Source organism: Hippocampus bargibanti, linkage group LG17, assembly GCF_051943395.1.
Source record: "Hippocampus bargibanti isolate YZ-2025 linkage group LG17, ASM5194339v1, whole genome shotgun sequence".
Lineage (NCBI taxonomy): Eukaryota > Metazoa > Chordata > Actinopteri > Syngnathiformes > Syngnathidae > Hippocampus > Hippocampus bargibanti.
The window spans coordinates 4,276,488-4,301,793 of NC_142750.1; the positions used below are offsets into that span (position 1 = coordinate 4,276,488).

The 25,306-nt window shown below is 39.9% G+C and overlaps 2 protein-coding genes across 4 annotated transcripts; both read right to left on the reverse strand.

The window, feature by feature from the left end:
- Window positions 1-33: 33 nt before the first annotated feature.
- Window positions 34-11,012, reverse strand: limd2 (LIM domain containing 2). Its single transcript, XM_089019386.1, has 4 exons — window positions 10,853-11,012; window positions 5,593-5,634; window positions 4,263-4,399; window positions 34-2,829 (listed from the first exon to the last, which is right to left on the reverse strand). The coding sequence occupies exons 1-4, from the start codon at window positions 10,853-10,855 to the stop codon at window positions 2,670-2,672; spliced, it is 342 nt and encodes a 113-aa protein (XP_088875512.1). The 5' UTR covers window positions 10,856-11,012; the 3' UTR covers window positions 34-2,669.
- Window positions 11,013-12,123: 1,111 nt separating this feature from the next.
- ddx42 (DEAD-box helicase 42) lies at window positions 12,124-25,303 on the reverse strand. Of its 3 annotated transcripts, none has more exons than XM_089018027.1 (18): window positions 25,211-25,303; window positions 24,281-24,502; window positions 24,047-24,200; window positions 23,837-23,883; window positions 23,441-23,477; window positions 23,011-23,163; window positions 22,196-22,300; window positions 21,541-21,660; window positions 21,286-21,462; window positions 20,226-20,354; window positions 20,027-20,126; window positions 19,107-19,154; window positions 18,926-19,023; window positions 17,657-17,933; window positions 16,368-16,594; window positions 15,170-15,280; window positions 14,101-14,205; window positions 12,124-13,009 (listed from the first exon to the last, which is right to left on the reverse strand). In XM_089018027.1, the coding sequence occupies exons 2-18, from the start codon at window positions 24,493-24,495 to the stop codon at window positions 12,611-12,613; spliced, it is 2,502 nt and encodes an 833-aa protein (XP_088874153.1). In that variant the 5' UTR covers window positions 24,496-24,502; window positions 25,211-25,303; the 3' UTR covers window positions 12,124-12,610. The 3 variants fall into 3 exon arrangements, with proteins under 3 accessions (XP_088874153.1, XP_088874154.1, XP_088874155.1); XM_089018028.1 differs by having other exon boundaries at window positions 24,281-24,499; window positions 25,211-25,280; XM_089018029.1 differs by lacking the exons at window positions 23,441-23,477; window positions 24,281-24,502; window positions 25,211-25,303 and having other exon boundaries at window positions 24,047-24,136.
- Window positions 25,304-25,306: the final 3 nt, after the last annotated feature.

Genomic DNA, 25,306 nt, shown 5'->3' on the forward strand with positions numbered 1-25,306 from the left:
CGTGAAGAAAAATAAAACTATTGAGAGAAATTAACAAATCAACACCAGCATTTTTTTATTGTTTCTCCAAAAAGTATGTAAAAAAAAGCAGGACAAATGTTCAAAACATCAAGGCGAAGAATGAGGGCCGCTTTAAATGTAATAAAACGTTAAATAAAAAAAAAAAAAAAAAACAAAGGAACAGAAAGAAGACTGCAAAGTGCAGTCCAAGCGTTCCTTTAAGGCCACCTCAAACCACAGGTCAAATGTGCGTAATGTAAAAAAAAAAAAGACAAAAAAATCACACGGGCAAAAAGAGCCATACATTTTAGAAGATGAAAAGCTAACAAAACAAATTGACATAAAAAAAAAAAAAACTTTCGTCAATCACTTGACCAGATTGAGGTTCAGATACTTTACCTTGGCGACTGCCAATCAACAATCAAAACGAGACATTTTTCACGTTAATTTTAAAGCATTTGGGGATTTAAGTCATCTCATACAGACACACACATACATATGAAACAGCAGATTTTGAAGTTTTATACATTATTTTGTGGAGGCATGATTCGGGCTGTTTGAGAGGGAATATGGAGTGATTAGTCTACTTTTGGAAAAGGCATGATAGAAACATGGACTCAGTTCTAAGGCTTCCTTAAAAAAATTCTCAATCTGTTTGATCGGTAGCAGCATGCTCGATTCACAATTTTAAAAAATCAGTCATTCAAGTGTCTGTCATGTCCCTACAATGCGTTTTTTTAACTTCTACAAGATAGTGATACCTTGGCTTACGAACTTAATTGGTTCCCAGTGTGTGTAAGGCGAAAAGTGAGTATCCCAAAAATTAATTTCCCATAGGAAACCATTCAAATGAGAATAATCCGTTCACAACTTTCTACTTTCTAATTTTTTAAGCCTTAAAACTACACAAAATATACCTTTTTATGTATAATAAATGTGCTATGGTATTACAATTAAATATACTGTATAATAAAGTCGTTTTATTTACCTTTGTGATGGTCGATGGCCAGTTTCATCAGCATTAAACACTTGATGAGGAACGTAGCCTTCTTCTTTCCCCATCTTGAGGAATGATCCCTAGTAGGTACTTTGTGATTTTATCTAGTACCTCATCAATTGTTCTGTATAGCTAGGTTGATAGCTTTTTGCATTAAGTGTACAGATGGCTTGTGCGGGTTGTTTGTGGAACCTGATTGATGGGATATTTTAACCTTGCAGTCTACACTGTGCCTTTGAACTATCAAAGATGCAACTCTGCCTGTCTCTTTAATGTTTAAACCCCCCCCCCCCCACTGCTGCGTTCTTGACCAATCACATGGCTTTAACCAAAGACTCTGGGTGGGAAATGGAGGACAAAAACAGTCTGCTGCCATTTTGTTGTTCGAAGAACGGGCTCGTTCGCGAATGACACATCACTCATTGAGGCAGCTCCGTGTACGAAAAAAGTTCATATGCCAAGGTAAAGTTTGTACGCCGTTAAAATTGTCAAATGTAACATTCGTAAACCGAAAAGTTCGTAAGCCAAGAGGTTCGTAAACAGAGGTATCACTGTACTGTATTAAAACCTTATTGAATTGGCGATCAATCAAAACGTCAGACCGCACAACGGAGGAAACTTTGACTAAAAAAAAGGCATTTAAAAAAAAATTCATTCAGTTAACGATTTTTCGGACTAGCCACCGTGTCAGCAGCAAGGAGCACTCTGAACCGGTTGTCACATGCAGCATGCATTTGAAGGGAAGGGGGTGGGGGCACCACGGTGAAGAAATAGGTCCAGGTGCCAACGGGTTCAGGCAGTATCTTGTTTACCTTTCTATGCTAGCCATTTTTAATGACATGCAGAAAAAATTAAATGCTTTTACTGTACTACCACCTGCATTTTGTGACATTTCGGTGGTGCGCTGTGAATTTTATATTGTAAAGGTTGGCAAAAATGAAGTATTTTCACATGATTGGAATGATTCAAGTGACAGATGGCACAAAATGTGTGTTTTCGGTGACTTGGCAGGAAGAAGGGGGGGAGGGGTATTCACGGATCACCATCAAAAATAAAACAACAGTGCTATTTACACATAATATCACAAAACAAGCAATCCAAGTGCTTGGAAATAAAATGAAAATTAGAATTATGACAAAAAGGCTGATCCAGTGGTTAAAATTAAGGCCGTTGGACCCACTAGTACCGACTACATGCAATTAAGACAGTCGACACATAAAAAGACAAAAACACAACAAACTAAAATGTAAAAACTAAAAACAATAAAAGATGCGAGGTAACATAACAGTACCCTGTTTGATCCCCACCAGGCGCTTTGGAGCGCTAGCGGTTCATTATTGTGACATTTTTGTAGAAAATCCTTGGGTATTACTGCCAATAAAGAGCCTGGATAGTTGACCTGAGTGTGTGTGTGTGTGTGTGTGTGTGTAAGGGTGTGCCTGCTGACATGTTTAAATAGGTGCAAACCATTCGTAACAATAATAATAAAAACAAAACAATTATGGCATCGTAACATTTACCCCCCATTTACCGAGGTTTTTGGTCACGATCAACAATAAAACGAATTGACAAAACAGTGGTGTGAGTTATGGCCAGTTTTGGGGGATGAGAGGGTGTTAAATGAACAAATTTAAGCAAACGGGGGGGGGGGGGGGGTGTTTGTTTTTTGTTTTCACGCCGTCTTAGTGATGTTTTCTGTCTCCTTCGTGGCCCAGCGCTCTTTGTGCTGCTTGCGCCCGAAGCCCTCGTCGTAGTTGCCTTTGCTCTTAAAAAGCTGCTTGAAATGAGGCTTGCAGTAGAACTCACCTTGCAGGGCGGCAAAGCTTCCCAAGCTGCCATGAGAACAGAAAACAAATCACAACCAAGTTGTTGTCATGAAATGTTCCCTTATTGTAATGTCGAGAGTATGTGATACGCTGCCCCCTGGTGGCCGAGCTACACACATGTTGTACGTGTGCATATCGTTATAGACAGCATATACATTGGAACGCGGATTGCCAAAGCAAAAGTACTCACAAAACACCACAAGTTTGCGTGAAAAGTTTCCTTTCTTCACTTCTTTTTATTTATCTAGCTATCCAGTTATCTATCTATCTAGCTGGCTATCTAGCTGGCTACCTAGCTTACTGGCTTTTAGCTGGCTGGCTATCTAGATAGCTATCTATTAGCTATCTAGCTACAGTAGCTATCTATTCGCTATCTGTTCGCTAGCTAGCTATTAGCTATGTATTCGCTAGCTAACTAGCTTTCTATCTATTTCAGTTACTTCCGGGTTGAGTGAACGCCTCTCTTCACTTTTTATTTATCTAGCTATCCATCTATCTAGCTGGCTACCTAGCTTACTGGCTTTTAGTTGGCTGGCTATCTAGCTAGCTATCTATTAGCTATCTAACTACAGTAGCTAGCTATTAGTTATCTATTCACTAGCTAACTAGCTTTCTATCTATTTGAGTTACTTCCAGGTTGAGTGAACGCTGGCGCAGAAAAACTCATCCTGTGACTGTAAAGTGACCTTGTTTTTAAAGGCGCTTGTAAATCAAATGTATTATTATTATTATTATTACATTTCAGTATAAACCAATACAGGTTACTTATACAAGCCATACTTATATAAAATTTAAACATACTTACATAAACCTTATACTTATATAAACCTTAAACATACATTCCATACAAAATATAGCACTGAAGCAACTTACGAACAAATTCACCTTACGAACGACTGTTCGTAAGTTGGGGAGCATCTGTACAAACATTAACTCATTCACTGCCATTCACAAATTAATTAGGGAATTGAAAATGACATAAAGCGCCATTCCCAAATTTGATCGTGTTGTTTTTTTCTTGTTTGGGTGCCGATAAAGCGCTGGCCATGGCCTCTGGTATTTTTTTCCTTCCACAAGGGGGCAGCATTTCTCTTTTTTCCCATGTTAGCACTTTGTTCCAGCTTCAGCTGTTACTAAAGCGCTATATAAACCAATATGTATGTACTGCATTGTCTTTTGGACAGCTGCCCTCATTTCAAGCTCATATAACTCCAGACCCATATCATTTAGGAATTAACTTTTTTTTCTGATGAAAAAAAAAAGTCTAAAATTTCTTATGCTGCATTCAATGTTTACGTATTCCTAAAACTCAATATTCTGTGGGTCCTGCAATTTGAGTGACAATGACAAAAACCCTGGCACTGGAGTGGACACATTTTTGCACATGTCTGGCAGTGAATGAGTTAAAAGAGGGTTCACATTGTTCACGTGGTGGTTACCTGAGCTTGGTGTTGCAGTGCTTGCAGCAAAAGCACGAGGAATGAAAGACCTGGTTGTCGGCCACCAGCCGTTCCATGGGGTAGACCGTCTTCTCGCAGGACGAGCACACTTCCTTCTGAGTCTTGAAGCTGAATGACTGAGCACACAGAAACCACCAGAGTGAAACATTTGCATCAGAGACAGATTTGATTTATAGTTATAAAATGGAACCAATTTGAAGAGCACACAATTACAAAAATTGAAAGTTGGACATTAACTCATTCATTGCTAGACGATATGCAAAAATGTGTCCATTCCAGTGCCAGGGTTTTTGTCATTGTCACTGAAATTTTAGGACCCACAGAATATTGAGTTTTAGGACGACACAAACATTCATACAGTGTTAGAAACCTTAGACTCTCTTCTTTAATCAGAAAAAAGAGTTACTTCCTAAATTATATGGGTCTGGAGTTATATGAGCTTGAAATGGGGGCAGCTGTACAAAATTCAAATATTGATTTATATCGCGCTTTAACAACAGCTGAAGCTGGAACAAAGTGCAAACATGGACAAAAGGCAAATGCTGCCCCCTCGTGTGAGGGAAAAACACTGCCAGAGGTCTGACCAGCACTTTATCTGCACCTTCACCGCAAGAAAAAGCAAAAAAAACAAAAACAAAAAAAAATTCAGAAATGGCGCTTCACATCATGCTTTTCATTCCCAAATAAATTCGGGAATGGCAGTGAATGAGTTAATAAGACTATACATTTAGTTTAAATTAAAAATGGAATGATGGATGGATGTATAGATGCGAAGGAACATCAAAATGGGAAAAACGAGTAAATAAGATGGCGCCGTGAGAGTGGCTGCCTTTCCAGCAGCGCCTGTATTGTTTTTCTACTTCTTTCTTTCCTTTCCTCTTCCTTTCATAACTTTGCTGCTGTGCTACGTCCGGGTAGAGTGAACACTTGCGCGAATGGCCGCCGCTACTCACCCGCGCAACAAAAACAAACACAAAAAAAGTTCTTATCTGTAAAGTGACCTTGAGAGTTTTGAAAGGTGCTTAGAAATTAAATGTATTAATATTATAACTACAGTCCTTAACTTCTTCTTTTCCTTTTGGCTTTTCCCTTTCAAGGGGTCACCACAGCGAATCAGTGTCCTCCAATTAGTCCTTAACTTGCCTGACAAAATGTGTTTATTATATAATCTCATATAGTCAGTCCAGATCTTTGGCTGCGAGTACCAGTGGAAGACCGAATATAATGAACTCAATCTCCCACTACTCACGTGAGAGAGTTACTTCAATTGGGTATTTTCAGCACAAAATGGACACACACAGTTGTTTACCTTGGACCGCTGGACTGGCTTCTCCTCAGTGTTTCTGTTATCCTGAAGAAAGATGAAAGAAACAGCAGTTCAAGCACAAAAATATGTTCTCATGTATCTCCGATTGATTTTACGCCAATGTTAACTTGGCTAGCCCCGCCTCCTAACACCCATTTTAACCCGTGGGAGACGATCTTCTCCAGTCTGGAAAGTCATGTGACTCAACGAGAGGGCGGGGGGGGTTGACAACAAGATGCTGGCCTCAACTGAATATCAAACACAAGCGCAGCCGTGCAATCGTGTAGACCACAGGTGTCAAAGTCAAGGCCCGCGGGCCAAATCCGGCCCGCCACATCATTTTTTTTCGGCTCGCGAAAACAAATCAAACTTGTTAAATTCCATGATGATTGCTAAAATCTGAGGCAAAATTTCATATTTTTGGATGTCAACCACAATAAAAGTCATTATTCTTGACTTCAGATTTGAAAACGAGTTATTCATTAATTTGCTGTGTGCTCTATATGTAATATTTGAAGGGATTTAAACATTCTAATGGCTTCCCCAAATTCATAACGGCCCTCGAGAGGAATCCATAACTACAATGTGGCCCGCGGCAAAAAAATGACTTTGACAACCCTGGTGTAGACCTTACCATGACCGTTTCGCTTTAAAAATTGAGGGCAGTTTCGTATTCAGCGTTACTCTCCTGTCCCCACCATTTTGTTGTCCAGCTTCACACACACTTGCTAATATGACGCCAAACGAGACACTGCGACCACACATTTCTAGCAATAATCAAGTACAGTAAAGTCTCGTTATATCGATATTCTCGGGTGTCGGAAAAAATATCGATATACTATCGATATATCCGATCCTGCTGCATGTAAATTTTCTCCTTGCGTTCATAGAAATAGTATCGTAATAAGCAGTACTATCGATATAACAAGACTTTACTGTATGTTCTTTGTTGTAGAGCATTGTGGCTTTTTTTGATGTCCAGAGCAAGAAAATAATTTGAATTTAAGTTACGATTACGTATGTTTATTAAAAAAATATGAATGATATTACGGCGAAAAGAAAAAAAAAACATAGTAAAATGTTTAATTTACTGGATTTCAAAATAAAACCACTTGACCGGAACTTGTCTTCTCGGAACTTTTGTTTCTTCGACACTTTTCACACGGACTTTTCGGTGGTCAACTTTGCTCTTTACGAGTCGCGATATTTGTTATCATTAACGTGACTACTAATATTTAATGACAATCTCAAAATTATATTTAACCATTTTTGCGTTTCCCGTACAAACTATCTTGTATGCCGTACACATCTAAAAATGTGTAAACATCATCCAGAATATGGCAAAATACAGCCGGTTGACAGGTATGAAAACTTGCAAAGCAAGTTAATCTCCTCCATTCTGCTGTCAGTACCATTCAGACAAAAGAGCCACAATGGAAACTATCTACTTTGATAGATTGTGTAAAAGGTATATACGTTGCAAGTGACACCTTACCTATAGTGTACAAGTACAAAATCGAGCCAATCAGGCCTAACGGGTTACATCACTGCACTTTGAGTAAGCTTAAGCTAAAGAAAAGCCAGACAGGGTTAAGCGGTGGTAATTCGCACCGAGGGATGCTCCAGGCATGGCTACGGCCGGATAGTTCGACAAGATTTCACGTAGAGTTCCATGCGGAAAAGCCGGAGATGTGATTGGAAGAACACACGCTGGTGTTTGGGTTTGTGCTACACAGCATGTGACCCCAGAAATAAAATCTTATGTAAATTACTATTACTGGACACAGGAAGCAGACAGCAGTCATTTTTGACCAAAAAAAAAGACAATTTAGTGTGATCAACGTGCAACATAAGACCAAATTTAGCAAGATAGCAAATCTGAGTAGACAAAGGTTAAAGGCACTATTTCTATGCTAACTTGCTAGCACTAAGAATGCTAATGAATTCCCAAGATGGCCCAAGTGGTCGGGAAATGGAAACGCTTGTCAAGTAACATCGCCTTATATGAGAGGAGCCAGCGTGCCAGCTTGTATTTCCTTATATGTACATGTAAGGCGCTAGATACATGACAGGAAGTGGTTACGACACGCTGCTTCCTTGGACGACAGTGTCGGCGAGGGTGCTTGCTCATCCAATAAATTAGGTACCACAAAATAGCCGCCGGTGGACGCTAGTGAGGAGTGAAAAGAAATAAAGCAGGGTTTTGTCTCAGCAGAACAAGGAGCACTTTCATAGCAAGTTGGCAAACATTTTGTAGAATGCACAACACTGTCACCTATAGGTCTGGGGTGGAACAACATCTCCCTGATTTGTTAAAAAAAATCTCTATCTATTATAATACATTGCATTTATAAGCGCCTTTCAAAACTCACAAGGATACTTTACAGTATCTATCTATCTATCTATCTATCTATCTATCTATCTATCTATCTATCTATCTATCTATCTATCTATCTATCTATCTATCTATCTATCTATCTATCTATCCATCCATCCATACATACATACATCTAGCTAGCTACATATTACCTCATTACAAGAATGAATCTGCCTTAAAAAAAGCTAACAACAGCTAATATGACTTAGCTTTGCTTCTCTACCATCTTGTTGTTTTTTTGCTACCTAGCAACCTACCTAGCTAGCTATCTAACTAGCCAGCCAGCTATATTATTATTTTTTCGCAGTGATGCACCGCGAGATGGCAACTTCACTCGGATATCATTAAGAGGCAACTACATCAACGACCATCATAAAGGTAAATAAAATGACTTTATTATACAATAGTTTATTTCTTTAATTACAATACTATAGCACATTTATTATATAGAAAATAAGGTATATTTTGTGTAGTTTTAAGGCTTATTTAGTAGGAAATTATGTTTTATCGGGACCTGCAAACGGATTATTCTCATTTTTAATGGTTTCTTATGGGAAATTAATGTTTGGAAGACACACTTTTCGCATTACACAATGTCTGGGAACCAATTACATCCGTAAGCGGAGGTATCACTGTATTTGGCCAATAAAGATGAATCGGATATCTGCATTGGGTTAACTTTGTCTGCAGTCAAATTTGTGTCTTTGTTCATGCCTGAAGCAACAGTGCAAGAGATACCGCAGAACATGACATGTAGCCTGTGTTTGACTTCAGCATTCCATCGCAGCCTCGACATGTAAAACCCAGTCAGCAATGTGACGATGTGCAGAAAAAACACCACTGGTATGAAGCTAAAAACACACCCACAAAAAATAAGTACATTTTTTTGTTGTGTTCTCACTGCAACTTTGCAGTGTAGTTACCCTCCCTTCTTCCTCTTGACTATTTTACAACTTATTGTTATGTCCCCAGAAGAGTGATGTGGCATTTTTACAGAAGCGACTTCCTGTCTGGGGTGCCTGCCAAAGTTCAGATAGAACTTCAGCCAAGCGTGCAGCGCTGTTGACGTTGGATGCTATTTTTAAATGCAAGATAATAGCGACGCAAAACTACTTTACTCCTGATTAAAGCATCGTAATGTCAATTGAGGATAGAATAGCGATTCAATTGTGTTGAACGCAAAAAAAAACTGATTCGGGAAAGTGGATGTGCAACAGGACTATTGTGCAACCAAAATACTAAGTCTACCCCAGGTGTGGAATTCTTGAAAACAAGCCTCATCCTGTTTGATGTAAAGCTTGTGAACATGTAAATGCAAATAAAATTTCTTCTTCCAAGAACACGGATTTATCAATTGCAAACAAATATCAGTGAATCATATGCCTATGTAGCTTTAAGAAAGTTCTCAATGAATAAACCCTGAAATAATCAAACAATTAATTTCCTTTTTGCCAACATCGGTTTACACAAATGATGAAAGTCATGTTGAAATTTGTGTATTATTACATCCTATTTTTTTTTGCCGTGGGCCACATTGTTATTCTGGTTTCCTCTCGGAACTATTAGAACACAGGTGTCAAAGTCAAGGCCCGCGGGCCAAATGTGGCCCGCCACATCATTTTTTTCGGCCCGCGAAAGCAAATCAAACTTGTTAAATTCCATGATGATTGCTAAAATCTGAGCCAAAATTTCATATATTTGGATGTCAACCACAATAAAAGTCATTATTCTTGACTTCAGATTTGAAAACGAGTTATTCATTAATTTGCTGTGTGCTCTATATGTAATATTTGAAGGGATTTAAACATTCTAATGGCTTCCCCAAATTCATAACGGCCCTCGAGAGGAAACCATAACTACAATGTGGCTCGCGGCAAAAAATGACTTTGACACCCCTGTATTAGAATGTTTCATCTCCTCCACATATTACATACAGAACACACAACAAATTAATGAATAACTAGTTTTCAAATCTGAAGTCAAGAATAATGACTGTTATTGTGGTTTACATACGACAATTTGAAATGCTCGTTCGGACTTTCGCTAGCATCACCGCTTGACATGCTTGATTTGCTTTTGCGGGCCGAATAAAATGATCTGGCGGACCAAATTTGGCCCCCGGGCTTCGACTCTGACACCTGTGTATTAAAGACTGGATGAAGTAGGTTTGAAAATAGTTTGGGACGAAATACAGTCTGTAACTGTCACAATCAACGGTACAGTCGTGTATTCATTTTCTAACACAAAAAGGAGATTTGCAACTGTGCCGATTTTCCCTTTCAGGCAAATTTATTGGGATACAAAAAAATCGTTCCAGTTTTACCACACAGACACAACCACAATAATTAGTGCATAATTAAAATCACATCCTGTCAATCAATTTTGACCGCTTATCGGGTGCCTGTGTAAAGTACACGTAGAATGTGTTGTGTTATGGAGAAAAGTGCACCGTTTTGTGTGCATTGTGCAACGTAAAGAACAACCGTGAGATTGTTACAACACATTTGCTTATATTGTGTGTGGAACTGGTATTACAACAAACACTTGATACACAGGAGACGACACAATGCCATTTGCTAAACAGTGCCGATAGGAAGAGGACGACTCGTTTTATGGACTGGGAATTCAATTCAAAATTCACAGTGGATTTAAATCACCTGATGTTTTTTAAATTGATCGTGGAACTAATTGTTTGCGCGGAATAAATTACAGCGTTTTAATGATAGAAAATTGATATTTTAATTTAGCGAAATAAACGGTTTAGCTTCGAGCATCTCCCCCTCGCCTCACCTCGGCTAAGCATGGGGGCAGCGTCGCGGATGGGGAGAGGGGGGCGAGGGCGGTCCGAGAGCGGATTCGGTGTGCTGGTTGAGCCGTGTAACTCACCATCTGGGCGTCTTGCAATGGAAACACTAGACGGTAAGCTTGTTCTGAATTCGGCGCTCTATGTGGCTTTTTTTTTTGTCAAAAAAGGATGCCGTTGGAGTGTCTGAGCGTCTTCCTCTCTCGGGTCTCAATCGACAGTCTTTTTCTTCTCCCCCACGAGCAGGAGGTCGCACGCCATTGGCTCGATTCTCTTTGAGAGGCGTTGATGGAAATCAGACATCTCAAACGTCATATGGCTGTCATGACTTTATAACTCAAACGATGTGGTATATTTCAAGCAATCACGCGTGATATATCCTCATACACCCCGTTTAATAAATTCCAAATTAAAGTATTTACGTATTTCGATCAAGTTTATTCCGCCGCCGCTGAAGTTTATGATGTCCAACTAGAAAGAGTGAATGGTAAGATTCCCTCGAACACGTTATAGTCAACGGTGCCTTGAGATGCGAATGGACAGTTGACGATCTTCACATGGCCCATTTTTTTGCCCTGACCTGCGAGCTCAAAAATACCCCACATTATTTGTTTTACTTGCCAGAATTATTACAAAGGACGTAGTTTTATCATAGCGCAACAATTACGCCTTCATCTCAAAACCCACCTATTTAAAATTGCATTTTCTGTGTAGCTCTCTTGTTTCTATTTATAATTATAATTTTAATAATATTAAATAATTTTATTTATTGTATTCTATTTGTGATTGTATTTTATTTATTCTAGTACCTTATGCTTGTCTGTGACTGTAAAGTGTCCTTGAGAGCTTTGAAAGGCGCTTAAAATGTAATGTCTTATTATTATAAAAAAATACAGTACTGTAATTTACATTTTTATTTAACTCATTCACTGCCATTCAAGAATTTATTCGGGAATGGAAAATATGATATAGAGCACGGGTTTTGTTTTTTCATGCTTGGGTGCCGATAAGGCGCTGGCCATGGCCTCTGACAATGCTTTTCTTTTCCACAAGGGGGTAGCCTTTCACTTTTTTCCATGTTAGCACTTTCTTCCAGCTTTAGCTGTTGGTAAAGCGCTATATAAACTAATATGGCTGCATTGCTTTTTATTTTGGACGGACGCCCTCATTTCAAGCTTATATAACTCCAGACCCATATAATTGAGGAATTTTTTTTTTTTCTCAAGGTCATATAACTCCAGACCCATATTTTTTGGGGGGTGAAGTCCTAATACTCAATATTGATGAACCTCTCGTACATGTTTTGGGGTATAGGGGGGAAAAAAAAATCATACATCACCATCATAAAAAAGTATGCAGTCAAAAGTCTTTAATAATCAAAACATTTTTTATATGAATCAATTAATGAACATGAGAAAAAGCAGTCTAGAGCATACAAGAGAGATTCATGCCAGGGGAAGGCACTTCTTCACTAACATGAATTGATGTGAATAAAATGGACTGTATAGGAGCCCCAAAACAGCATGTGGGGGTGTCATGATTGGAACAATATAGATATAACATGCAGACAAAAGGTTAATTTCTCAGATTTTGCTATCGAATAGGGATGTGATAATTTCCCTCATTCGCATTCATTCAAGATGAAAAACGGTGAAAAAATGTGAAAAAAAAAACAAATCCAGTGTTTTATTTTATTAGGGGTGGGAGTTAAGGGGGCTGTATGGTGGCCATAATTCAAATTTTCATACTTGGGGCTCCAAACTATTTGCTGGATGCTGCGAACAAAGCAGTCTTGATGGGTTTTTGTACAGTCGCTGCATTTATCTGCCGTGTTTTCCCCATTAGCTGTCCCACCTACTCCTTCGCCGTTTTGGCGGCTCGGGTACAGCGAAGTTATCGTCTCCTCTGTCCCTTTCGCTCTTTCTGTCCTCTTTATCCCGCCTGCTTTCATCGCCGTTACGGCTGTTGTGGCTGCTGCGCTCTCTTTCTCGATCACGATCCCGCGAGGGCGTCGAGACGCTGCTTTGCGCGGTGGACACGGTGCTTAGCGATCCGGCGCTGGTGAAGGCCGGCAGGGCGAATGAGGCGGCGACTGCCTGGGCTCGTTCCGCACCGCTGGGCGACTCGGTGGGGACGGAGCTCAGGCTGCCGGCGCTGGTCCAGCCGGACGAGCTGTTGGACTTGGCGCTGAGCTTGGGCGGGTTGCCGGACGCTGCCACGAAGTGACTTTTGTACTGAGCCTGAGAAGGATGAAATCAGTGGCAAATTATGTGTAAAAATATTTTTAAAAACTATATATAGTGATACCTTGGCTTACGAACTTAATTGGTTCCCAGACAGAGTGTGTAAGGTGAAAAGTGTGTATCCCAAAAATTAATTTCCCATAGGAATCCATTAAAACGAGTATAATCCGTTCCTAGGTCCCCATAAAACACAATTTTCTACAAAATAAGCCTTAAACCTACACAAAATATACCTTATTTTATGTATAATAAATGTGTTATGATATTATAATTAAAGAAACTAACTGTACAGTATAATAAAGCCATTTTATTTACCTTTGTGATGGTCGTTGATGGCTTGATGGAATGGAGTGGCCGGTTTCATCAGCATTAAACACTTGATGAGGAACATAGCTTTCCTCTTTCACCATCTTGAGGAATGATCTCTTGTAGGTGCTTTCTCAATTATAATTTGACCTAGTTCCTCATCAATTGTGTTCTGTTTAGCTGGATTGATAGCTTTTTGCATCAAGTGTACAGATGGCTTGTGCGGGATGTTTGTGGAGCCTGATTGATGGGAATTTTAACCTTGCAGTCTACACTCTGCCGTTGAACTATCAAAGTTGAAACGAGACCAAAAGTCACGGTTTTCTATCCATTTTGTCACTCTCCGTCATCTGCGTGTCTGTACCTCCCCTCACTGCTGCGTTCTTGACCAATCACGTGGCTTTAACCGACAACTGGGGGCGGGGAATAGAGGACAAAAAAAATGTCAGGTGCCATGTTCTTTTTTGGAGAATGGCTTCACTCTCTCTCTGTCTGTAACCCCCCATCACTGCTGCATTCTTGACCAATCACGTGGCTGTAACCGACAACTGGGGGCGGGGAATAGTGGACCAAAATAAGCCAGCTGCCATTTTCTTTTAGGAGAACGGGCTCGTTCGCGAACGTCACATCACTCATTGTGGCAGCTCCGTGTGTATCCCGAAAAATAGTTCGTATGCCAAGATAAAATTTTCATGAATTTAACGGTCGTAAACCGAGGTATCACTGTAAATAATCCCCAATTTATAGCACATGACAAAATCAATAAAATAGTTCCCATGTACCTGGAAAGCTTGTCTCATGGCAGATACACGGTCTCCCATGGCGCCGCTACTTGGTTTGTCATATCCGCTCAAAGAAGCCAAAACGCTGCTCGTGCTGCTGCGATCCTGCAATGTCAACAAATGCCACTTTTGTTCAGTTTTTTTTTATGTAAGATTTATTTAGTTATCACCCTAAGAGTTTTTTTATTCCAATACTATGAACACAAAACTCCGCCATCAACCGTAGCCCGACTACAAATGCTCCCCAACTTACGAACGAGACACATTCCCAACGGTTGTTCGTAAGGTAAATTTGTTCGTAAGTTGATTCAGTGCTATATTTTGTTTAGAATGTATGTTTAAGGCTTATATAAGTAGGTTTCATGTTTATATAAATATGTTTATGGCTTGTATAAGTAAACTGTATTGGTTTGTACTTAAAAATAAACATTTGATAAAGTTTCATGCTTATATAAATATGTTTATGGCTTGTATAAGTAAACTGTATTGGTTTGTACTTAAAAATAAACATTTGATAAAAAAAATGCTCTATAAAGATTGTACATGTACAATTGGAGAGAATACTACATATGTTACTACAAAAATGTTCGTATGTATCGTCGTTCGTAACTCGAATGTTCGTAAGTAGGGGAGTGTCTGTATTAGTTTTATTAGTTTTTATTGAAAAAAATCAAATAGACTAGCGAAAATACCAATAATATTTTTCAAAGCTTTTCTTTCATGTACAATTGCAAATAAAAAAGTGTTTTGGTTGTGTATCCAAACAATACAAAATATAATTTACAACAGATTCTTTTCTTCCAGACAGCGTTTTTTAGGTGTTCAATGACCTTCCATGTTTCGGCGTATACTTCCGCCTTCGTCAGTGTCAAGGATGTTGTTGTGACGCGCCTTTTTCAGCTGATGTTACTATGACAAGAAGTAAACGCCGAAACATGTAAGGTAATTGAACACCTAAAAACACCGTCTGTAAGAAAATAATCCGCTGTAAATTAAAAATCAAGTAGACATGATGAACTTAACACAACTAATACAAAATATAATTGTGAACGGGTATGTAAAGACTCACAGAGGTGTCAGCGCCCAATCCTGGTCTCTCTCTGTAACCAAGTCCTCCTCCGCCAATGTTAAGCTTCTTTCCTTGACCGCCTTTGAATCTGGATTTCCTAAACCACGGATTCTAGTATAAAAAAAAAAAAAAAAGAGAGTACAATATAAAAAGTTAGCTCCAAAAGTAGCACGTCGGTGAAGTTATGATTTATTATTTTTTTTGTGCAGATTTGATTGTTTTTCAGCAAAAATGGTCGCCTTAAATAAATTATACATATTTTTTTCCATTCGCATGAATTATTTAATCAACATATTTTTAGAATACAAAAACACAACATTTCTATTGCTATCCATGCATGCACTATTACAGTAAAGTCTCGTTATATCGATATTCTCGGGAGTCGGAAAAAATATCGATATAACCGGACTATCGATATATCCGATCCTGCGGCATGTAAATTTTCTCCTTGCGTTCAAAGAAATAGTATCGTAATAAGCAGTACTATCTATATAACCGATATCGATATAACGAGACTTTACTGTATTTTAGGAATGTCTTTTCCAATAAACAAAAATGTAAAAAAATAAAACATTTCATGTTGACTTTTACGATTAAATTAGTAAATTACAAATGACGACAATGGATCAATCACAAATTAATTATTCATGAATAATTGATAACGCATTATGATTAAAATCGTTTAAATTTTAACTCATTCACTGCCATTCAATTATATATTTGGGAATTGAAAATATGACGTGGAGCGCCATACCTGAATTTGTTCAGGTTTTGGTTTTTCTTGCTTGGGTGCCGATAAAGCGCTGGCCAGACCTCTAGCAATGTTTTTTTCCCTTTCCACAAGGGGGCAGCATGGCCCTTTTTTCCATGTTAGCGCTTTGTTCCACCTTTAGCTGTTGTTAAAACGCTATAAAAATCAATATTTATGCATTGTATTTTAGACAGTCGCCCCCATTTCAAGCTCATATAACTCCAGAACCATACAATTTAGGAATTAACTCTTTTCTTCTGATGAAAGAAGAGCGTGCGAACGCTGCATTGAATTTTTATGTAGTCCGAAAACTCAATATTCTGTGGGTCCTGGAATTTGAGTGAAAATGACAAAAGCCCTGGCACTGGAGTGGTCACATTTTTCCACATCGTCTGGCAGTTAATGAGTTAAAATCTTTTTTTCTTCTCAACATCATCCAATATTTACCTGCAGGGCCAAGTCCATCAGTTCTTTGGAAACACCCTGATTTGCACCCTCCAGGTTGCGCACAAGGTCCCCGGCAAATGTGGTATCCTTGTTGGTCAGCAGGGTATAAGCCACGCCCTTTTCGCCTGCTCTTCCCGTCCGGCCAATGCGGTGCGTGTGCGTATCGATGTCACGCGCCACGTCGTAGTTGACGACAGTGCGGATGGACGGGATATCCAAACCACGGGCTGCAGAGGGGAAGTTGGGAATAAGAAAACTAATAGAAAATAATGAAAATGACATCCGCCACAATAATATTTTTGCTAGGTTTTTGCGCAACCGATCCGCTGCGGGCAAACGATTTCCAAAATGTCCGCCGGCGAATCCCCCCAAGGCGACGTCGGCATCATTAGAAATGAAGTATTATTATTATTATTATTATTATAAATTGCGAGCTCGCTTTCTATCTATTTGAGTTACTTCCGGGTTGAGTGAACGCTGGCGCATGTGGCTGCCGCTGCTCACCCACAGAAAAACTTATCCTGTGACTGTAAAGTGACCTTGAGAGTTTTGAAAGGCGCTTAGAAATAAAATGGATTATTATTATTACTATTATTAATATTATCATTAATATTATTATTTGCTATCTATTAGCTATCTGGCTAGAAATTTGCTATCTAGCTAGCTATCTATTCACTATCTGACTGGTTATCTAGCTAGGTATCTGTTGGCTATCTATTAGCTAGCTTGCTAGCGTTCTATCTATTTGAGTTACGTCCGGGTTGAGTGAACGCTGGCGCGTGTGCCTGTTGGCTATTCATTAGCTAGCTTTCTATCTATTTGAGTTACTTCCGAGTTGAGTGAACGCTGGCGCGTATGCCTGCCGCTGCTCACCCACAGAAAAACGTATCCTGTGACTGTAAAGTGACCTTGAGAGTTTTGAAAGGCGCTTAGAAATAAAATGGATTATTATTATTACTATTATTATTATTAATATTATTACTTGCTATCTATTAGCTATCTGGCTAGAAATTTGCTATCTAGCTAGCTATCTATTCACTCTCTGACTGGTTATCTAGCTAGGTATCTGTTGGCTATCTATTAGCTAGCTTGCTAGCGTTCTATCTATTTGAGTTACGTCCGGGTTGAGTGAACGCTGGCGCGTATGCCTGCCGCTGCTCACCCACAGAAAAACTTATCCTGTGACTGTAAAGTGACCTTGAGAGTTTTGAAAGGGGCTTAGAAATGAAATGGATTATTATTATTATTATTGTTATTGTTATTATTGCGCTATTATGGCGCTAACTCACCGGCGACGTCAGTCGCCACCAGGACGGGCAGGTTCTTCTTCTTGAAGTCACTGATGACCTTGTTCCTCTCACTCTGGTCCATGTCGCCGTGCAGCAAGCCCAAGCTGTAGCCCTCCTGGATCAGGTTGTTGGCCAGTTCCTCCGAATTGGCTTTTTTGGTGACGAAGATCAGCACAGAGCCGCTGGACGTAAACTCCACCAGGCGACGCGTCAGCCAGCTCCACTTATCTGTGGCGCTTGGAAGCATCTCCACTACTTGTGTAATGTCCTCGTTGGCCTAAAAAAAAATGGCATTTACTGTATTTTCTGGTGTATAAAGCGCACCCAAAAAGCCTTGATTTTCTTCAAAAGATGACAATGCGCCTTATACGCCTTATATGTGAAGTAATATTGAGCCACAATAGGTCTCGCAACTACTGTCAGTACCCATTTCCCCTTGCAGAAGTGGTGTGTAACCCCAGCCTTTACTGTGGCGCCTTATATTTGGAAAAATGTATATATTATATTTTGAAACAGCTTTTCATTCATTGAATTTATAAACGGAAAACGTTTAAAAATACACCATTCATTAAGGGTGCACCTTACGCACCAGAAAATATGGCACTTTTTTTCTTTTTCATTTATATTATACTCATTTATATGACACCGAACCTTGTCTGAAAACTTCCATTTCCAACCGTATCCTTGTCTTAAAACCCCCACTGTTTGCTCAAAACCATAAACTTGACAAACGTTTCCTTAAAATCTTCAAATCCTACTTTTAACTGTCTTTCACGTAGCCACACTGAGCAAACAGCTACTGCTATAGGCGATGACATTATAACATTTCTTAACTTTTTTATATATATACATTTTTTTTTTCATATTGTAATTATAGAGTGGTGAAAAAAAACGGGGAACTGGCCAGCTATCTAGCTATTAGCTATATAGCAATATGGCTAGCTGGCTATCTAGCTAGCTAGTTATTAGCTATCCGTTGGCTACCTAGCTGGCTTTCCATCTATTTGAGTTACTTCCGGGTTGTGTGAACGCTGGCGCGTGTGGCTGCCGCTGCTCACCCACAGAAAAAACCTATCCTTTGACTGTAAAGTGACTGAGAGTTTTGAAAGGCGCTTATAAATGAAATGGATTATTATCTAAATGCTAATTGCAAACCTTAAATCTGTCTCGATCAACTTATTCGAAAGCCCGATTTTACCGAGAGACCCTAATTGGAAACCCCGCTGTGACGTCATAACAACGCTCGACAATGATGATGAATAGCGGCACCTCTCCGATGTCTCCTTGCACCACGCGGATGGGATCCACCAGGATGTCCCTGGCCAACCTCTCGATCTTCTTCCGGAAGGTGGCGCTGAATAAAAGTGCTGTGACGGGAATTGTATTCATTATATTTCTTGGGGGAAAAAAAAAAATATATTGATGAAATAAAATAATGAAAAGCACTTACTTTGTCTGTCGGGACGCACGTGGCTGGCGATGGATCGAACTTGATACTCTGAATAAATGACACAAAACAAATGTATGACTTCTTCATTTTCACATTTTTTAAAATGTACCATATTTTCCGATGTATAAGGCGCACCTTTAATGAATGTATAATATATAAATATATACAAATTGTCCAAATATAAGGCACAGCACATTATAAGGTGCTGCAGTAGAGGCTTGAATTACGCACTACGTATTATATAAACGTAAACTCACTATTTGCTATCTGGCTGGCTAGCTATCGGGTTAGCTAGCTGGCTCTCTATTTGCTATCTAGCTGCCTGGCTATCTATCTAGCTATCAGCTATCGGGCTAGCTAGCTGGCTCTCTATTTGCTGGCTAGCTGGCGAGATATCTGTCTGGCAATTATCTATCTATCTATCTATCTATCTATCTATCTATCTATCTATCTATCTATCTATCTATCTATCTATCTATCTATCTATCTATCTATCTATCTATCTATCTATCTATCTATCTATCTATCTATCTATCTATCTATCTATCTATCACCTATTGAGCTATCTGGCTGGCTAGCTATCTACCTATTAGCTATCTATTAGCTTGCCAGCTAGCTCTCTATCTGTTAGATTTACTTCCGGGTTGAGTGAACGCTGGCGCGTGTGGCTGCCACAGCTCACACAAAAGAAAACTTATCCTGTGACTGTACAGTGACCTTGAGAGTTTTGAAAGGCGCTTATGAATGAAATGGATTATTACTGACAGTAATTGCAAGACCTATTTTGGCTTACTATGACTTCACATATGAGGCACACCTGCGTATAAGGCTCAGGGTCATCTTTTGAAGAAAATCAAGGCTTTTTGGGTGCGCCTTACACACCGTAAAATACTGTATTTTTTCTTGTGATTTCAACCCACCAAAACCCATATCAAACATGCGGTCTGCTTCATCAAACACCAGGTACGACACCCTCTGAAGAGATGTGGCCTTCTTTTTGACGTGATCGATCAGACGACCCTGTTAAAAAAAAAAAAAAAAAAAAAAAAAAGAAATTTCATGTAAATTTTGTTGATTTTTTTTTTTTTTGGTTGGATGTCGAGTGTCCTTTTTCTTTACCGGAGTGCACACCACAATTTCCGCGCCTTCTTGCAGAGCTTTCGCCTGCTCCCACATGCTACCTCCTCCGTACACTGCCACCGAGCACAGAGAGTACGCTTTGCCGAAGCGCTTGCATTCAGCGTGGATCTGCCAAACGAGGAAGAATTACAAACCCAAACTTTGCTTGCAGCGCTACGCACATACCTGCCAACGTTTGAAAACACAAAAGCCTCATAATATGCCGGGGTCCAACCAAACGATTTTAAACATTACAGCTACTTAAAGGACAACTGACGTCTCCTGACAAGTTGTGTCCATAATTTGTAAAATGGCTTCAAATGACCTCTACTGGGCGTATTTTAATAAGATTCCATCGCATATAGCTATATTTTACATTTTAAGACTCGCTCTGAACATTCAGGAAGTCTTGTTTTTGAGTTTGTGACGAGTCCGTACGTGACGTCAGAAAAGGACCGCCTCCTCACCATAAAAAAGACGCATTTTATCGTCTTTCCATCACGTCAATGTATTTTAGCTGTACTGTTTTTTTGAAACCCTTGTGTTACATCCAAATGCCGCCAGCAGAGCGAGTCAAGCTCCATGGAAGGAATGTATCAGCCTGTGGAAACTGGCTGATTCATTCCTCACAGTTCGGTGGCCATTTTATTGCCTCTTTTTGGGTGAGACAACGCCCCCCCCCCCCCCCCCCCCCCGAAAAGTAATTCATATACCAAAATTATATTCTTGCAAATTTAATGCTGTTAGGCGAAAAGTTCATGTCTAAAGTGTTCGTAAGCCGAGGTATCACTGTACTCTCAATAAATAGCCCCTACGTCCCCTGCCGGCAGTAAAATACAATCTTCCTGTTTAGACCTTTGTCCACAGTTTCCGAACAAACAACTCTGACAGTTGGGTATTTACTATCTTGACTTATTGTTTTTATTGTAAACCGTAATTTTCATGAATAAACCGTAAAGCGGAATGGGATAATGAAAACTGTACTCATTACGGCAAAACCAGAGTAGTTGGCAGGTATGTACGACAAACAGTTAGAGGGGTAAATCTAAGCTCGCCATACCTGCTGACAGAGCTCCCTGGTTGGGCACACGATGACGGCAATGGGCCCGTCCCCGGGCTGCAGCTCCTTCTGGTCCATGATGTGCACCAACATGGGCCAGATAAATGCCGCCGTTTTGCCACTGCCGGTTTTGGCGATGCCGATCATGTCGCGGCCCGACAGAGCGATTGGGACGCCCTATGGAGGAACCCAGAAAACATTGCAATCAAACGTCTTTTCGTTTTTCTCTGCATACTTTGGGAGATTTCGCGAAACCTGGCACTGGATGGGAGTTGGCTGAGTATACTCGGACTTGCGGATTTGATGCATCAGCTGCTCGTCGAAGCTGAAGTGGGCGAAACTCGTACAAGGTTTAGGCGGAGCGGCGCCGGATACCTGAGACGATAGAACGATAGAATTCAGGATAATAATTTCAAGGAGGTGACGTGTGTCAGTATATGTAATGTTAGTAATATATCTATTAGCTAAATAGCTACCTAGCTAATTTGTAACAGATAATAAGGAGACAGAATGAATTTAACACAACTAGCTATCTAGGTAGCTATCTATTAGCCAGCTAGCTTTCTATCTATTTGAGTGACTTCCGGGTTGAGTGAACGCTGGCGCATGTGGCTGCCGCTGCTCACCCACAGAAAAACCTGTGACTGTAAAGTGACCGTGAAAGTTTTGAAAGGCGCTTATAAATGAAATGTACAGTAAAGTCTCGTTATATCGATATTCAAGGGAGTCCGAAAAAATATCGATATAACCGGGACTATCGATATATCCGACCCTGTTTGCATGTAATTTTCTCCGTGCGTGCATAGAAATAGTATCGATATAACCGGGACTATCGATATATCCGATATCGATATAACGAGACTTTACTGTATATTATATGGCCCTTTTCCGTCATGTTACGAATACTTACTCGCAAGTTGAGCTTCTGCCGTAGTTCGACCACTTGAGTTCCTGTCAGGCTGCTCAGTTCCTCGAGCTCATTGTAGAAGTTTTTCTCAAACGGCGGGTAATCAATCTACAGAGGGGGTGTCAATTTTTAGATTCAGAAATTAAACAACCACTTGGACCCCCTGTGTCTGAAAATGGTAAATAAAATGGTAAATAAAACTTCATTTTACAGCACAGTTTATTTTTTTAATTACAGTCCTCATGTAATGCGCCTCTCTTTCCAAACAGCAATTCCCTTTGACCTTCGACCTCCAACGCCATTCCCTCAAGCCATAAATGACCATCACAAATGTAAATAAAGTGACTTTATGATACAATTCAGTGTATTTCTTTCATTACAATACAATAGCACATTTATTATACATAGAATAAGGTATGTTGTGTGTAAGGCTTATTTAGTTGAAAGTATATTTTATGGAAACCCGGGAACGGATTATTCCTATTTTAATGGTTTCCTATGGGAGTTTTTTTTTTAGATACACACTTTTCGCCTTACACACTCTGTCTGGTAACCAATTAAGTTCGTAAGTTGAGGTCTCACTGTATGTCATATGTAGCACGGATCATGTAGCAATATGCGCTAATCGCAGTTGACTTGCGCCCGTGCGGGTGCAGTGGAGTAACAAAGTTGCACCAGTGGTTGTTAAAATGCGTAAATGGCGCTGATGCATCCCTGTATTTATGCTTGACTAGTACATCTTGGCAATGGCCGACCGAATCTCGCGTGTAAATATAAATTCGGACGGTGATATCAGGGCATTGATTACTTTGCGATACCTCAGTGTGGTCAATAGGAGGCAGGGGCATAATGATTTTCTTGGCGACAGGCGCAATGGGGTTGCCGTCGCTATCATAATCCACATTCTCCTCCTCTTCTTCCGGCGTCAGGCCGGCGGTGGGGTTCTCGGCCATGTAGCGGAAATAAGCCTCCTGCAGAAAGCACATCAGCGTATGTCTACAACTGAACCGACAATCATATTGAATTTTGTCGGTCAATATTGTGGAATGATCCTTCTGAGCTTAATTAACACTTAGACATGCTTTGTTGTCTGCACAGAAGGAAAAAAAGACACAAATAAGCACAGTGAGTATTTAATACAACCTACATGTTGCCTGTATGGCAAAAAAAGGGAAGGGAGATGTTTTCTCAAGTGACAAAAGAGATGCGATCAAACGGTTCATATATTGCAAAGATCTCACTACTCACTTGTTCATCTTCTTCCTCAATGTCATCACGAATACCCCTGAAATGAAAAGCGGAGAAAAAAAACTTCCCTGCGACTCGTTCATACACCCAAGAGAACCCCCCCCCCCATCAAGCCTTCACACCCGTGTGAGTATGTAGACTCACATGATAGCATGCTAACTACCATACAAAGCAGTCTTAGGGCCACACTGGAAATTCAAAATTGAGTTCATTGACCATTTTTACCTTATCGTATTTTCAATGCGACCCTAATGCTCTTATGTACTATGGAAGCCAGAAAAGCAGAAAAGCAATCGTGGCATATAATTTTTTTTGTGCCACACAACAATCAATTTGAATTGCGGCCATTTTACTTCTGGATCAAGCACTCAATTTAAACAAGAGAGAAAAACTTACTTGGCTGACTTTTCCTCGATTTTCTTTATGTCCTTTGCTGCTTGGTTCTGGGAGAGAAGACATTTTTCCAGTGAGACAAACCATGACAGGGTGATATGACCTTAAATTCAAAAATAACGATCGATAAATAAAAAAAGCTGACACATCGATAAAATAGATGTTCCATTCAGCCCCAGAACAGAACGAAAATAAATAGCTAATTCCGCTTACTTCAACCTCAGCCATAAAGGCGTCAAGGGGATCGTCATCGCTATCTGAGCCGCCGCCAGACTTCATCTGCAGCCGTGTGGGCGAATTTTCTGCCGGGATGTACGGCAGGTCCGCGTTGCTGCTGCTGGACTCCTCCTCGTCGTCCTCAAAGTACCTTGTTGGGAAAAGCTAGTCAATTACACTTCTGTACTTCTTTTCATGTGTGTTTTCTGCTACCCGGGAGTGAACACTCACGCATTCTCCTCGTCAAAATTGCCTCTTTTGGTACCGATTTTGTAGAAAGATGGCAATTGGCCTTTCCCGTAGCCGCTGCCACTTGATCCTGGTGGCCTGAATGACCCATGGGATTTCTCAGGGAGTGATGATTCCTCTTTTTTCCCGCCTCCCAGGGAAAAGCCCCCGAAACCGAAGCCACGCTTCACACCGGGACCACCTTTGTTCCAATTCATTGCACTGCTGTGGAAAAAATACCCCCACCCTATTAAGAGCACTATTAGGTATAGGCATCAAGAGATCTTTGACCCCAAATTATTGTGAGTCGCAACACTGCAATTGCTGCTCTATGCATATACAGTATGTTTTAGTTATTTTTATTAGAAGACATTTTGACAACCTAGGAGTACACAAGGAATTTGTTTCCGGTAGAACACGCTGCACTAGTATCATCATCAAAAAATTGCTAAGTGGCACTATACAGTTCCATTTGGATAGCTTAGAATTAGTGTATAATTGACATATTTAATCTCAAACCTTTAGCATCAGCAAATTTATTAACATATGTCGTATTATATTTTGAGTGAATTCAACTGCCCTATAAAAAGAGCTTTGTTTACGGGCATATTTTTTCATAAAACGATGGTGCGATGATTCGCTTGCTTGAGAAAGGTACGTTTAAATCCGCGAATCGTAAATTATAACAAATACCATTAAAAAATGTTGTGATCATAGGTATTAAAATATTTTTTTAATGAATATACAGCGAAAGCGCGATTACGACGTTTTAGCATTAGCATTAGCTTGCCAGACAGGCCACGAACTGAGGCCGTTATGAGTCTGCGCATGGTTTCTTCGTGCACGTAGCGTGATCCAATAATATGCATTTCATTCGAAAATAACACATTACACTTTCAATATCGCACAGAATCCATAATATCCATACTTTACCGGTAGATTGATTCCACAAAAAGCGCCCTTGAATTATTTTTACAGCGGAGGAATAACGCCTACGTCATCAGCGCGACCAGTTTTGCTCCCTTCTCA